This window comes from Lutra lutra, chromosome 11 (genome assembly GCF_902655055.1).
Source record: "Lutra lutra chromosome 11, mLutLut1.2, whole genome shotgun sequence".
Taxonomy (NCBI): Eukaryota; Metazoa; Chordata; class Mammalia; order Carnivora; family Mustelidae; genus Lutra; species Lutra lutra.
The window spans coordinates 102,951,850-102,964,990 of record NC_062288.1 but is presented as its reverse complement, the minus strand read 5'-3'; the positions used below and the strand labels follow the sequence as shown (position 1 = coordinate 102,964,990).

Here is a 13,141-nt window from a genome sequence, read left to right as displayed (position 1 = left end):
TGCCTGCCTCTCCGCCTACTTGTGATCTCTTTCTCTCTCTGTGTCAAATACATAAATAAAATCTTAAAAAAAAAAAAATTAAAAAAACAAAAAAAGTGTCTTTAAAAGGCACCCTGCAGCCTTTTATTTTTTTGTGCATTTTTTTAAAAATATTTTATTTCTTTATTTGACAGAGATAGTGCATGCAGCAGAGGGAGAAGCAGACTCCTCGCCCCGCTGAGTAGGGAGCCTGACGCGGGGCTCAATCCCGGGGACCCCAGGATCATGACCTGAGCTGAAGGCAGACGCTTAGCCCACTGAGCCACCCAGGGACCCCTGCAGCCTTTTAAAACAGTGGCAGGCGCTCACTGTGTGCTCGCTCCACGCCAGGTCCGGCCATGAGCCCCTCCAGGCATACCTTCGGCAAGCCTTATGGGGCACCACCCTGTGGGGAGGTTCTGTTATTTACCCCTGTGTCTCCCAAATGCCCAGATCTCACCCAGAGGAGCTCTGCAATCACCAGCTCCCTAAGGGGAGCCAGGAAGCGCCAGTCAAGGGCAGCGTGCAGGAAGTCAGGCTCAGCCCAGACCACTGCTGGGAGCCTGCATGGCAGACAGGCTGCAGCCGATGCCAGAGAACCAAGACTGAGGTGGTCCAAGGCCCGTGTGCGGAGTCACGGCAAGCTGCACAGATACAAGAGAATGCAAGTCTCGAAAGAAGACGGGTCAGGGCGCCTGGGTGGCTCAGTGGGTTAAAGCCTCTGCTTTCGGCTCAGGTCATGATCTCAGGGTCCTGGGATCGAGCCCCGCATTGGGCTCTCTGCTCAGCAGCGAGCCTGTTTCCTTCTCTCTCTCTCTCTGCCTGCCTCTCTGCCTACTTGTGACCTCTATCAAATAAATAAATAAAATATATTTTTAAAAATAATAATAAAAAGAAGACAGGTCAAGCACCCGGTGACCTGCCAGTCGCAGCCTGGCAGGAACAAGAACCCCGGTCTCCCAATTCCCCCACAGGGTGCTACCAGATGAGATGGACGCAGGGCCTCCCGTTCTCCCTGCAGGGTGTTTTCCACCAAAATCCCGCCTTTGCCAGGAAATGCCAATGACAGCAAATCAGTCACAGAGTCGCTGGCAGCAGATAAGCGACGGCCGAACACAGACCCGGACTGGGCAGCCAGCGGCACGCACCTCTGGGCACATTCCTTCTGCTTCCTTCTCCATCTGAATCTGCTGTCAGAAGCATGCATTACTTTTGCCATTTCCACATCTATTTAAATGTTTTAAGTATATTCTATGCTGCTCAGGGAGGGGAGAGAGCCGTCCCTGAGCCACCATCTGACTGGGGACTCAAGGCATCAGAAGATTACAGCAGGAAAGAACTTCGTCCCCCTAAGTTCTCTTTAAGTTGTATTCTAAGCATCCACAGGTTGAACTGAAGGTCCAAAGGCTTCCCTGAGAGACACCTTAGGGCGTCTGATGGGCATCCGGTCCGACCAGCAAAGCTCATCCATCCGTGTGTCCACCCATCTGTCCGTCCACGTCCACAGGGGAGGCACCGGCTGTGCAGCTGGAAAACCAGCTCCCGCTGCTCCAAGCTACTCAATCTAAGGCCCAGGCTTTGCAAAATAGGGAAGAGACCTGCACACCTAGAAAGAGACCTGCCACGTGTTGCAAAGGCCTTATGACAACGTCCAGCAGGCAGGCAGACAACGCTAAGCCATGGGACGCGGGACCAGCCAATGCGTACATCCTCGATCAGGTGCTCCAGTCCGCCCTCTCCTAGTTCCATCACCCTACAGCTCAGCCCCATATCCTGAAATCACCTTCCCTTTACCCCTCGGCCTGCAAGTCAGCGAGGGGTCAGAAGGAAAGCAATTCCGGTTAAACCAATTTCAAGTTACCTGCATATTAAAAAGAGAAGGTGAGCCAAAGGTCTCCGGCTGGGGGTTCCGGTGATGCCGAACAAGGACACGGGAGTTCTCACGGCCCCACATCTGCCCCCCTCCCCGCCCCCAGGCCTCCACTCTCCTAAGCCTGCTTTTCCAGAAGGATAGCTTTGCCCCCTCCACTCCTGAGGTTCCGAGGTCACGGACTCCCTGCCAGCTCATAGGGTAGGCTCACGTGCAAAGGCAGTGTGGACACTACGGACTTGCGGATCGGCTCCCCCTCCCACCTGCTCCCCTAGAGGCCGCTGCTCCCTCTGCTGCTCAGCCCCCCCCCCCCCCCCCCCCCCCCCCCCCCCGCAGCCTCAAAAGCCTGCTCTCCACTGCACCTGCCCTAATGCTCCTGCCTCAACCCTCACGCACCCGCCCAGCTCCTGCAGGATTCTGTACTGCCTTAAGTGCTCTCCTGGAACATGGTGGGGTGTAAATAAATCAACACAGGACAAAGCATGAAAAACTCCCCAACCATGGTCCTCTGCCCTGTCCCCCCGGACTCTGTGCCCCAGGCGTGCAGACCAGCCTGCTGTTCCTTGAACACCCCACCGTACTCTCTCCCTCCCCTGCTGCCACTGCAAGGCTGCTCTGCCCCGGGAGCCCCATGCCTGGCGTACACATTCAACTGAGAAAGAAAAGGTAGAGGAAAGTCAGTAGGCCGAGCTACAGGATGCTTAGGAATCACAACTGTCTTCTTTGTAGGGGGTCTTCTTTGTAGGGGGTCTTCTTTGTAGGGGTCTTCCTCCAGGCAGAGAGCAGCAGCTCAGTGACAGAGGACAGCATAGAAGCGGGCAGAGTGAGCCACCTCTCTGCCTCAAGTTCTACAGCCCGAGGAGGCGGTCTTTCCATTCCTCTCCTGCGACCCTGAAGAAAGGGGTCTGGAGGACCCTGGTTTTCTTAAAATCTGGGCTTTATTCCCACCACATACAGACCCCACTCTAGCACCTTCTCCGGGCTGCTCCGTTCAGCCTGCGGTCCAGAGTGCCGTGTGGCCCCCTCCTCTGCCTCCTCCCTGCCTTCCACTGCGCTCCATGCAAATGGGCCACACAGTAGGAACTAAATAAATGTATCTGGAACAAATGTGGCTTTCCCCGGCCACTAGCACCCACACAGATACCCTCCTTTTCAAAATTCCTAGAGCGCTTCCGTGCCAAGTCCTACTTAAGCCTCTGGGCCCCCACCAGACACTCATTCCCGCAGCTAACTAATTACCCGCACGCCCGGGTAAGTAACAAACTCAGATCCCTGGGCCCCCATCTCAAACCTACTGAATCAGATCGCTTGCGGGCGGCACCAGAAACGTGTACTTCGGCAAGTCCCCCAAGTGGGTGTTACCACCGGGCTGGGCACAAGCTACCCCGAGGGAGAGGCAGAAGGGCAACGGAGACCAGAAGAGAGCTTCCCTGTCTCCGAAACGGCCGCAACTGCTCTCCACCTGTGTCACAGCATTCCGAGGGCGCTGCCAGGGTCTCGTCACTGGACACGGAGGAAGCGGGACGAACTCGAGCCCCAGGCAGGCCTGCAAGGGAGACTCGCTGCTGAGGCGGGCACCCTCTGCCCACTCCCTCCAAGCCCTACCCAGCACACCCTGCCCACAGCTCAGGGGCACGATCCCTCTCTAGCCTTGGCTTGAACCCACCAGGAAAACCTGCACCTGCTGACCTCCCTCGATCCCAGGGAGTTAACAGAGCCCCACATCTTGGCCACCGGCCAGCAGAGCCTAAGGAAGCCTTCAAAGGGTGACCACAGCCGTTGGAATGCGCAGAGGCACTCCATTGTTTAGAAAAAACATCTTGAGAGGAAAACAAAGGGGACAGTAACAAGTTACCAGCTGACCAAACCCAGTTCCTGCCCAAGGAGCAGCCACACAGCACCGGAGGCCACAGCGCACTTCCTGGGCCTGCCCCTGGGCCTGCAGGGCCCACCCCTGCTCAGACTCTGGGACCCCGAGGCTGCTCCTCCCAACAACTCATCCTGGCTCCTGGCTCACTTGGCCCCGGTGTCTGCAGGTCCCACGTGCCCAGGCTGTCCCCCAACTGGCCCGAGGCCCAGCTCCTCTGCAGCCCTCTTTCTAGGACATAGCCAGGAGACCCAAGCAAGTGTGAAGGGTTCCCTTCCCCGCAGACTGCCACCTGAGGCCCCGCATGATCCCTCCTTTCTCCAAGCCTCAGTTTCCCCACCCAGGGACGTGAGACTGGCTTGGAGGCCCTGCCCGCGGTTCAGTCTTCTATCCCTCTACCCCACCTCCTGGTTACACTTCTTTTATTCCGTAGAACTACAGGATGAGCACCTTTTCTCCTTCCTTGGCCTTTGGTGGAAAGGGAACATTTCAGAAACAGTCCTGTCCCACCTCAAACCCTGTCCTGAAACAGGACAGCTGAATGTTCCTCTGCTTCCTCCCGCCCTGGTCACAGGGTTAGAGGTGACGGAAGGAAGCAGGGAGAAGATAGGACGGCAAGGTGCCATCATGTTCCCTCGGTCCCAAATGGATTCTGACTGCGTCTCCCAGGTCACCTTCAGAGCTGGGACAAATAAATCCTTCACCGAAGTATTACCGGAGTGAGGCGGAAGCTTATTATACACCAGGAAAATGTCATCCCTTCCCGCTAAGAGGCTCGGCCCTCATAAACACAGACGGGCCTCCCCTGGCTACAGATGTGTTATGTAACACACGGACCCAGGTCCACTGGGCCCTGGCAGGGGGGCTCAGTCAGGTTCACAGAGAGGAGGGAAACACGCCCAAGAAGCTATTCTCCTCTCTCCCCCAAGAAGAGGCTCTGCTACAGGAAGGCTATAGGGAGAAACTGGAGAAGGAGTTTTCTGGGTTGGGTTTTTTTGTTTTTTTTTTTTTTTTTGCTGCCTGCCTAGAGCTGGGTGACAAAAGTAGGGAAGCAGGGGTTAGGTGGGCCCTAAAGATGGATTCTAGGAGAGAGGCTGGGAGAAAAGGGAGAAGCAGGAAGAAAGAGGTGGGAGGCCCTGCCAAGAAAGAGCAGGGAAGCAGGGATCAGGAGAGCTGAGAACGGATGTGTGAGGAGCAGCTGGGCCTGGTGACAATGAGACATTGGGTCCCAGGATTCACGATGGTGATACCAAGCTTCCAGGCTAAGCAGACAGAACATGAGGTTCCAAACCGCAATAGGGAAGTTGGTCACGGGGGAGGGCTCTAAGAGGGGAAATTCTGCCTGTCATGTTGAATTCAAGACTGGGATGAAAACTCAGCACATCCCGGGAACCGTGGCCTTCATGTCACAGAAGATGCCCAGCCAGAGGCCCCCTGAACTGGGGTGTGTGTTGGGGGGGGCGGGGCGGTCACAGGTCAGAGTTAAGGAAGTTGAAGCTGGATGGGAATCCAGCTGATTCCTGCCCCTCCCTGCTGGGGGTGGGGGGAGTGCTCTGCAACAGAAGTCTTTCTTCCCTCTGTCCCTGTCCCTTCTGTGACTATCCCACCAACTCTCTTCAACAAAAGGAACTGGGGGTATCTCAGAGCCGATGGGGAACTTTTGCTTCCTCGGAAGGGCAGTGAAGCCACAAGGAATGGCCACTCTCCCTGCCCCACCCCCTTCAGATCTAGGAGAAAAATCCGGTCTCCTCTCTTTGGGGCCCTGGGCTCGCACAATGCCATCTCCTGGTCCCCAGCTGCAACGGTGATTCAGGCCATTTACTCAGATCCATGTTAATGAGTTTTTCCTGTCACCTAATTAGTTCACAGCAAACTCAGCCTTGAGAGGAAAGAGGTAAGAGAGGACTGGGGAAAGGACAGAGGAAGTCAGACTGGAACGTTCCGAGAGCTCTAAATGGGGTCCTCTACTCCCCAAATACTGAATGCTCCTTCCCCGGCTAGCGGGACCTCCAAAAGCAGAACAGGAATGTTCAGGTGAGGGAGCCCCCAGAGCCTCAAAGAAGAAGATGAGAACGTGGCCCTAACTGTGAGGCCCAAGAAGTGGACCGGCCCCTGCCCACAACTCCATGTCATCACCCAAAAACCCCTGCAGTTTCCCCTGCATTTCCACTATACCGGAACCCACCACCTGCCAGTGGGCAGTCCTCCTCCAAATGGAGCCAGACAGGAAGCAGGTGACCCAGGGTGAGGCCCGTCTGCCCCTTGGGCTCTCAAAGGTCACGGTGCCACCAGGCTGTCCGTGGGTGCTGCGGGTCCCCACCACATTAGGGGTGCAGGATATGTGCCAGCAGCGTGCACCCACTTCCTCTGCCCCCCTTGGCAGCCAAAGTCCTGGGCCCAAGAGCCTAGAGAAAGGAGCGCTGAGCAGGGCAGTAGCCCGGGGTTCAGGCATTTGACGCCCGAACCATGTCCATGGAGGTCGGTCAGCTCCCCGCAGTCCCGCGCCCGCCTCCCGAGCGGTTCCCGGGTGCGCGTGGGACCCGGCGAAGGCGCGGATGTACTGGCCGGCGCTTCCCACGCGGTCGCGCCGCCGGAGCCCCACGCCAGGCCCGGCCTGCGCCCGCCTGGCAGCGGCAGCGTAGGGGGTGTGCTTCGGAAAAGGGCGCCGCGGCGAGCGCCACCCTCCGGGGCCCGCAGGCGCTGGGCCCGGGAAGGCTGCCATCCACTAACGGGAGGCTCGATCCCCCGCCCCGCCGCGGGGCAGGGCCGGGACAGCGGCCCCACCTCCCCGCCCGCCGAGGCCCTCCGCTGCGCCCACCTTCCCTCGCCAGGCCTGGCAGCTCTGGCCCCAACCCCCCGGACCTCTGCGGCTCTGAGCGCACCTGTCCCGGGAGCGACACCACCCTCGCGCCCTAGAGCACTATGAGCCGAATACGTGTCGCCTGGCACGGGACCGGCCCCGAGCCCCGGTGTCCCCGGACGAGATACAGCGAAGCCTGGACGACCGCTCTGTAGCGCCGGCTATCAGCACACCGCGTGGCCGGGATCTCAGGCGCGAGGACCCCAGACGGGGAGAGCGTGGCCGAGCCGGGCCACCGCGCCCCATCTCCCGCAGACCCCGGCTCCGCTCACCCTCGATGGAGATGACGTGCTCCCGGATCTGGTTCTGCAGCGCCAAGTCCTCGATGCGCTCGATCAGGTCGTAGATGGCGTAGATATTGGGATGCACGGATTCGAAGCGTTGGATCTCGGCCCGGATGGCTGCCGAGTTGGAGAGCGCGAACTGCTGGGGGGGCCCGCCGGCCAGCTGCTGCGAGGGGCCTCCGCCGCCCCCGGCCCCCGGCCCCGCGCCGCCGAACTGCCCGCCGCCCCCCGCGCCGCCGCCGCCGCCGCCGCCGCCGCCCCCCGGCGCCGCCAGGCTCGGCTGCTGCTGCGGGCTCTGCCCCCCGCCCGCCTGGAAGTTCATGGCTCTGGAGCCGCGGGGCCCGAGGCGGGCCCGGCCGGGGCCCGGGGCGGCGCTGCGGCGGCGGCGGTGGCGGGCGGGCGCGCGGGGCTGGCGGGGCCGGGACTACGGAGCCGGCGGCGCGGGGCTAGCGCATGAGGCTGGAGGCCGGGGGCCGAGGCCGGGAGGCGCCGCCGCGCACGCTGTGGCCGCCGTTGCAGGGCGCTTCTCGGCGCCGCGATCCCGCTGCCTCGGAGAAGCCTCCAGCGGCAACAACAACGGGACCGGGAGCGCGCGGCCCGGGCCCTCCCCCCGCGTCATGCGCACGCACCGCCGCCCCCGCCAGCTCCGGCACACGCAGCCCGAGCCCCCCTCCCCGCCGCCCCCGCCCCTCCTGCGCGCCGGCCCCAGCGCCCCCGCCCCTCGCTCGCTCGCTGGCTCTGCAGCCTCCACCCCACAAGCCGCGCTCTCCAGCCCCGGCTCCGGGCCCCTCCCACCCAGCCTTGGCCCTTCCGCCTGCTCTCCAGCCCCCACCCACACCCGCCTTGAGGGCCACCGGCTCCAAGTGGACAGCTGCTCTGGCCTCCTCCCGGCCCCGGCTGTCTCTTTCGCCTCCCTGCTCTGGTCTGGGTGGGGTGTCCGATCTTTGCCAGTGCCCGAGCAGTGCCTTGCGCCTGAGGGAACTGATGAACGCGGCGGACAGGCAGAGAAGGGCCGCCAGCCCAGGCACAGCTGCGCCGCACTTAGGGGGTCCTGCCTTTAGGACTGCACAGGCTCCCCTGTTTCCGCCCGTGATCATCCCTGGAGACCACCTTGTCCCCGGGGTTCTCTCTCTGATGGTCTCCGGGTCTCTCCACTGCGGGCTGCAGCTCAGACCCTGGAAATCTGGGTCCCCAGCTTCTATTTCCACTTCTTGAGAGCTTCATCAGCAAGGCCCTTGGAAATGGCGCTTTAAACAACAGACCCTCGCTCATCTTCAGGCTTCTCCTACAAGATTCCCCTTTGGAACTTGGATGGTTTACTGTCTGCCGGGCCCCGGACCAGCTGGTACATGGGCACACAAGAGAGAGGAATCCAAAAGGATCCCTTCTTCCCCCACTCGCCCCATTCAAAAGATTCACCAGAGCCTGCATGGCTCTCTTATTTGTCCTCAACCCCTTGACCATCTTGTGTTTTTGTTCACTCCTGGAGGGGCCAGGGAGCTCCCTTCCATGTTTCCGTTTCTCTGCATTGCAATTGCCAAAGCTGTCTGCGGTCCTGCTAGTCAGGGGTCATCCTCAACCTTTGCAAAAATGCCTCTAAGAGAGGGTGTGTGCAGGGCCCTGGTCCCAGCCAGTCAGCCTCCCAGGACTGTGCCCAGATGTCCTCTGACACAATTGACATATGTCAGGCTTTTTATACATACTTTCATTTCCCAACCCAAGCTGAATCTTTTCCCAGCAAAGAGTTGCCCCCATCTGGCTACTCACACAACTCTGCCCCCGGTACCAATGCAGTCACCCAAGTGTCTTGTACCATCGAAAGAGCCAGGGGCGCCTGGATGGCTCAGTCGTTGGGCATCGGCCTTTGGCTCAGGTCATGATCCTGGGGTCCTGGGATAGAGCCCTGCAACAGGCTCCCTGCTCAGCGGGAAGTCTGCTTCTCTCTCTTCCATTCCCCCTGCTTGCGTTCCCTCTCTCGCGGTGTCTCTTTCTGTCAAATAAATGAGTGGAATCTTATTTAAAAAAAGAAAAGAAAAAGAAAAAGAACCAGATGTGAGCTATTCAACACCTGGGGCTTCCCTAGCTCCTAAGAGATTCAGGCTGTATCTACATGTTGGACCTTACTGATGTCCTTTACCTTCTCAGTGCTTCATCTGCAAAATACAGTGATTGAGCAGAACACCTAGCTCTGACGCTGTGTAATTCTGAAAGCCACAGCAAACATCTCTTTTAGATGCTTAACTAGAACCGACAGCAAGAATTTGCACCAGGTAGCTCCCAGGAGAAATGCTGAGGGTAAAGAGCTTTTCCTATGTGTTGCGCCAACAGCCAGCACAGATCTGTGTTAGGCCCAGTGGGCTTGTCTACATGTCTCTCGCCTATCATCATATGAGCCATGTGAGGGCAGGGACAAGTTCACCTGTGTGATTCACCATCGTATTCCCAGCGTCTTGCACAGTGCCTGACATATAGTATAGATTTAATAAATGTTTCTAGAATAAACGAATGAATAGGAGGGAAAGAACTAGAGAGAAATTAGATCTGCATGTTATACATCTAAACTGACTTTCCCAAGGCAGTACCTGTTCCCACTTGGGGTACCTGCTCGGACGAGTAAGCATGAACTGTGGAAACACTAGGGTACGTGGCTTTTCCCCAGGACTGGCCTATAAAACCCAGCACATGAGATCTCTGTGGCCCAGAGGAAGGAAGGAAAAAGCCATAGAAATTAGCTGGCCCCAGCCAGGCTGCGGATCCAAGTCCTCTACACAGTAACACACTAAGAATGTAGTTTCCAAGCCCAGAGTATTGGTGTAATACTGGGTAACTAGGTACTCATGTAATACTAGGCAAACAAATACCTAGTGTGTAATGGCTCCCTTACACAGTTTCCATACTTGTTTAATAAAACGCTTAATTTCTTCCTTACAATTTCCTTATGAACTATGTTTTAGGAACAAAGCAATTATGAATCAAAGAGATTTCATGTGCCCCCAAGGTCACACAGTTAATAAACACGGGATAAGAGATCAGCATTTGTGCCAGGTTCCAAGGTCTGTGCTTCTCGCATAGTCTTACGGGGCGGTGTGGAGGAAGGGACCAAGGAGACAGGGCAGCCCAAGCTACTGTGGCCAGCCCCGGCCATGAATGTCCTCAGCCAACCTGATGGGACAGCCCATGGGTACCGGGCTCTGAGTCAAAGAGTCAATTTAAGGGGCCCACAGTGCCTTTTGGCGTCCACTCTGACATAACGACAGACCACGGTAGGGGTCACCTGAGCGCCCCAGAGCCTGCATCTGGAAACACGGGTGCTCTGACGTGTTCTCACTGACGTCGGTTTTTAGAGTGACAGATGCCCTGGATGCCAGCGGGGGAGGTGGCGGGTCTTCCCGTTGCCCGGACCTCAGGAGAATGGCACAACCCTTAAGCCCGCCCCCGCGGCTACTCAACGACTTGCGGTCCCCACGACTAGCCTGCGGATCCCGGCATGTGGGTCAGCAAGGCAGAGGGCGGGAAATGCGCACGGCGCAGGACTACAAGTCCCACAATGCTCCGGGAGGCGACGGCCGGGAAGGAGGGGGGTGCCTTCAGGTGTCCGCGACCTCTGCGCCTCCCGCCCGGAAGTGCCCGAGGGTCCGCTATGGAGCTGGCGGAGCCGGGCGGTGAGTCCCCGCGCGGTGACCGCGCCCACCCCACCGCCCCGGGCCCCAGCTGGCTCCCCCTCGCCCCGCCCGGGGTTCGCCCGTGCCCTCCCGTGGCTCCGGGGGGCGGGAAGATGGGAGGGGTGATGGAAGAGTTGGGGGTGGGGAGGGCCAAGTCTCGGATTCCCGGGCGGGATCTCGGGTCCGCTTGCGGACTGGGTTTGGAGAGGCTTCCAGAGGAGGCGCCGAGTCCGGCCGCCGCGGGGTGGGGCTTGAGTAGACTCGAGGGGCCAAGTCCGGTGGGGGATGGCAGCTCTCGGAAGCTCCGAATTGCCGGAGGGCGGAGATTGACGTATGGTGTGGGGAAGCCTTGGGAAGCAGTCCCCTGCCGCGGGTGCGGTTTGGTTAAATGATAACGGGGGTGGAGGTGGGGGACATAGAACCACATTTTCTTCCCCCCTTGCAGAAACTTTAATGATGGAGGAGTAGATAAGCTTTGGGGTGAAGTTTGCTGAGGGTTGAATTTAGGGGAGAAGTTGCTTAGAAGATCAAGGCCCTTACATTGGGATAGGGTTTGAATGAATTGGGGAGATGGTTAGGACCTAGAACTCAGGTTACAAAAAGGTAGGACTTGGGATTTGGTTATGGGAAGGGGCACTGGAGGGAACTTTGGGACAGCCGGGTTTCAGAACAGTATGTGCCCTAGGGTGGAGTGTGGGTAATGGGACAGAGGAATAAGGACTGGGAGAGTTTGGTGGAGTGGGGGCAGGAGCCTGTTGGAGTTAAGTTGGCCAGCGAGCCAGCCCCTCATGGGTTCTTTGTACCTCTCCAGCTCAGTAAGGTGGCAGGCAAGGCAGGTGCCATGGCCTTGATTGAAGGGGTGGGTGATGAGGTGACCGTCCTTTTCGCGGTGCTTGCCTGCCTTCTGGTGCTGGCTCTCGCCTGGGTCTCAACACACACCGCGGAGGGTGCCGACCCACTGCCCCAGCCGTCGGGGACTCCAGCAGCAGCACAGCCCAGTGAAGCCATGGCGGTCACCGGCAGCATCAGAGGGGAGGCTCCAGGAACCGAGACCCCCAGCTTGAGACACAGAGGTCAGGCTGCACAGCCAGAGCCTGGCGTTGGGCTCTCAGCGACGTCGCCATCGCAGGACTCCCCCCAGGAGCCCCTCGTGCTGCGGCTGAAATTCCTCAACGATTCAGAGCAGGTGGCCAGGGCCTGGCCCCACGATACCATTGGCTCCCTGAAAAGGTAAGCTGGGATGAGGACAGGAAAGAAATTCTAAAGATTGGGGTGGGAGTCATTACAGACCCAGAAGGGCCATCAGAGAGATCTGAGACTTCCCGCTCCTTCTGCAGACGAAGGAACTGAGGTCCCCACGTCACACACTATCATTCCCCTTATAGCAGGAGGGGACCCCCATAGAGGCCACCACCTGAGTGCTGGGTGGAGGCAAAGGTGAGGGGTGGAGTGTTGGTCTGGGCAAGGGACCAGGATTGCCTGAGGCCTGCTCTCTTACCCAGGTCCCTCTCTCCTCAGGACCCAGTTTCCCGGCCGGGAACAGCAGGTGCGACTCATCTACCAAGGGCAGCTGCTAGGAGACGACACCCAGACCCTGGGCAGCCTTCACCTCCCGCCCAACTGCGTTCTCCACTGCCACGTGTCCACACGCGTCGGTCCCCCACACCCCCCTTGCCCACCGGGGTCAGAGCCAGGCCCCTCCGGGCTGGAAATCGGCAGCCTGCTGCTGCCCCTGCTGCTGCTGCTTCTGTTGCTCCTCTGGTACTGCCAGATCCAGTACCGGCCCTTCTTTCCCCTGACCGCCACTCTGGGTCTGGCGGGCTTCACCCTGCTCCTCAGTCTCCTGGCCTTTGCCATGTACCGCCCGTAGTGCCTCCACGGGCTCTCGGAAGCGTTGCTGGCCCCTCTGGACCTTGCTCCCCACGACACAGTGGGCGCTGTTGTCTACCCAGGCCCACCTCTCCGGCCTGCCTCTTCCCACTACCCTGGAGCCCAGCCCTGCGCAGCAGAGCGCTCCGGGAGTCGGCTGAGGTCCCCCCTTGTGACCTCCATGCCTCTGGGCCACCTGCTGGGGCTGCTGGCCCTCAGCCCCCGCTGACAGTCAGCTCCTCTGGGTCAGGTAGCTGCTGTCACTGCCTTGGCCCGGGGCAGAGCCGGGCTACACCCCTGGGCCCTTCTTAGAATTCTGCCCAAGGACCCAGCCACCTCTAGTCCCTAATAGCTCCTTGGGCTGATTTGAGGATCTAAGGACTGCGGGGCGCTGGGGAAGGGGAGCTGGGAGGGCAGAGGGACTGTGTGGAACATGTGGATTAAATGACTGTGAAGTTTTCACTCCTGGTGTGTGTCCGGGTGTGTGGCCCCGTGGGGGTGTTGAGCAGGGACCCCTTGCCCTCTGGGAGGAAAGGAGTAAAGGACCCAGACTGGGCCCTCCCCGGGGATCCCAACATCATACCACCCGCCGCCGGCTTCCGCTCTCCCTTCGCTCTTGCCTCAGCGACCTGGCCCTTTGGCTCCGCCCCTCCGCCTCCGCCTCTGGCACCGCCCCGCCCCGGCTCGGCGCGCGCAGCTTCCCGGAAGTGG

The 13,141-nt window shown here is 59.4% G+C and overlaps 2 protein-coding genes across 7 annotated transcripts in view; one reads left to right on the top strand and one right to left on the bottom strand.

Annotated features, from left to right (window-relative positions):
- Positions 1 to 7,221, bottom strand: part of AGAP3 (ArfGAP with GTPase domain, ankyrin repeat and PH domain 3) — a 51,438-nt gene extending 44,217 nt beyond the window's left edge. For all 4 annotated transcript variants that reach the window (XM_047695887.1, XM_047695888.1, XM_047695890.1 and 1 more), the window contains exon 1: positions 6,888 to 7,221. In XM_047695887.1, the coding sequence (XP_047551843.1) occupies positions 6,888 to 7,221 (334 nt within the window). The remainder of the gene's footprint in view (positions 1 to 6,887) is intronic.
- Positions 7,222 to 10,456: 3,235 nt separating this feature from the next.
- Positions 10,457 to 12,892, top strand: TMUB1 (transmembrane and ubiquitin like domain containing 1). Of its 3 annotated transcripts, none has more exons than XM_047695917.1 (3): positions 10,457 to 10,561; positions 11,373 to 11,791; positions 12,080 to 12,892. In XM_047695917.1, the coding sequence occupies exons 2-3, from the start codon at positions 11,403 to 11,405 to the stop codon at positions 12,429 to 12,431; spliced, it is 741 nt and encodes a 246-aa protein (XP_047551873.1). In that variant the 5' UTR covers positions 10,457 to 10,561; positions 11,373 to 11,402; the 3' UTR covers positions 12,432 to 12,892. The 3 variants fall into 3 exon arrangements, with proteins under 3 accessions (XP_047551873.1, XP_047551875.1, XP_047551872.1); XM_047695919.1 differs by lacking the exon at positions 10,457 to 10,561 and adding an exon at positions 10,622 to 10,934; XM_047695916.1 differs by lacking the exon at positions 10,457 to 10,561 and having other exon boundaries at positions 10,623 to 11,791.
- Positions 12,893 to 13,141: the final 249 nt, after the last annotated feature.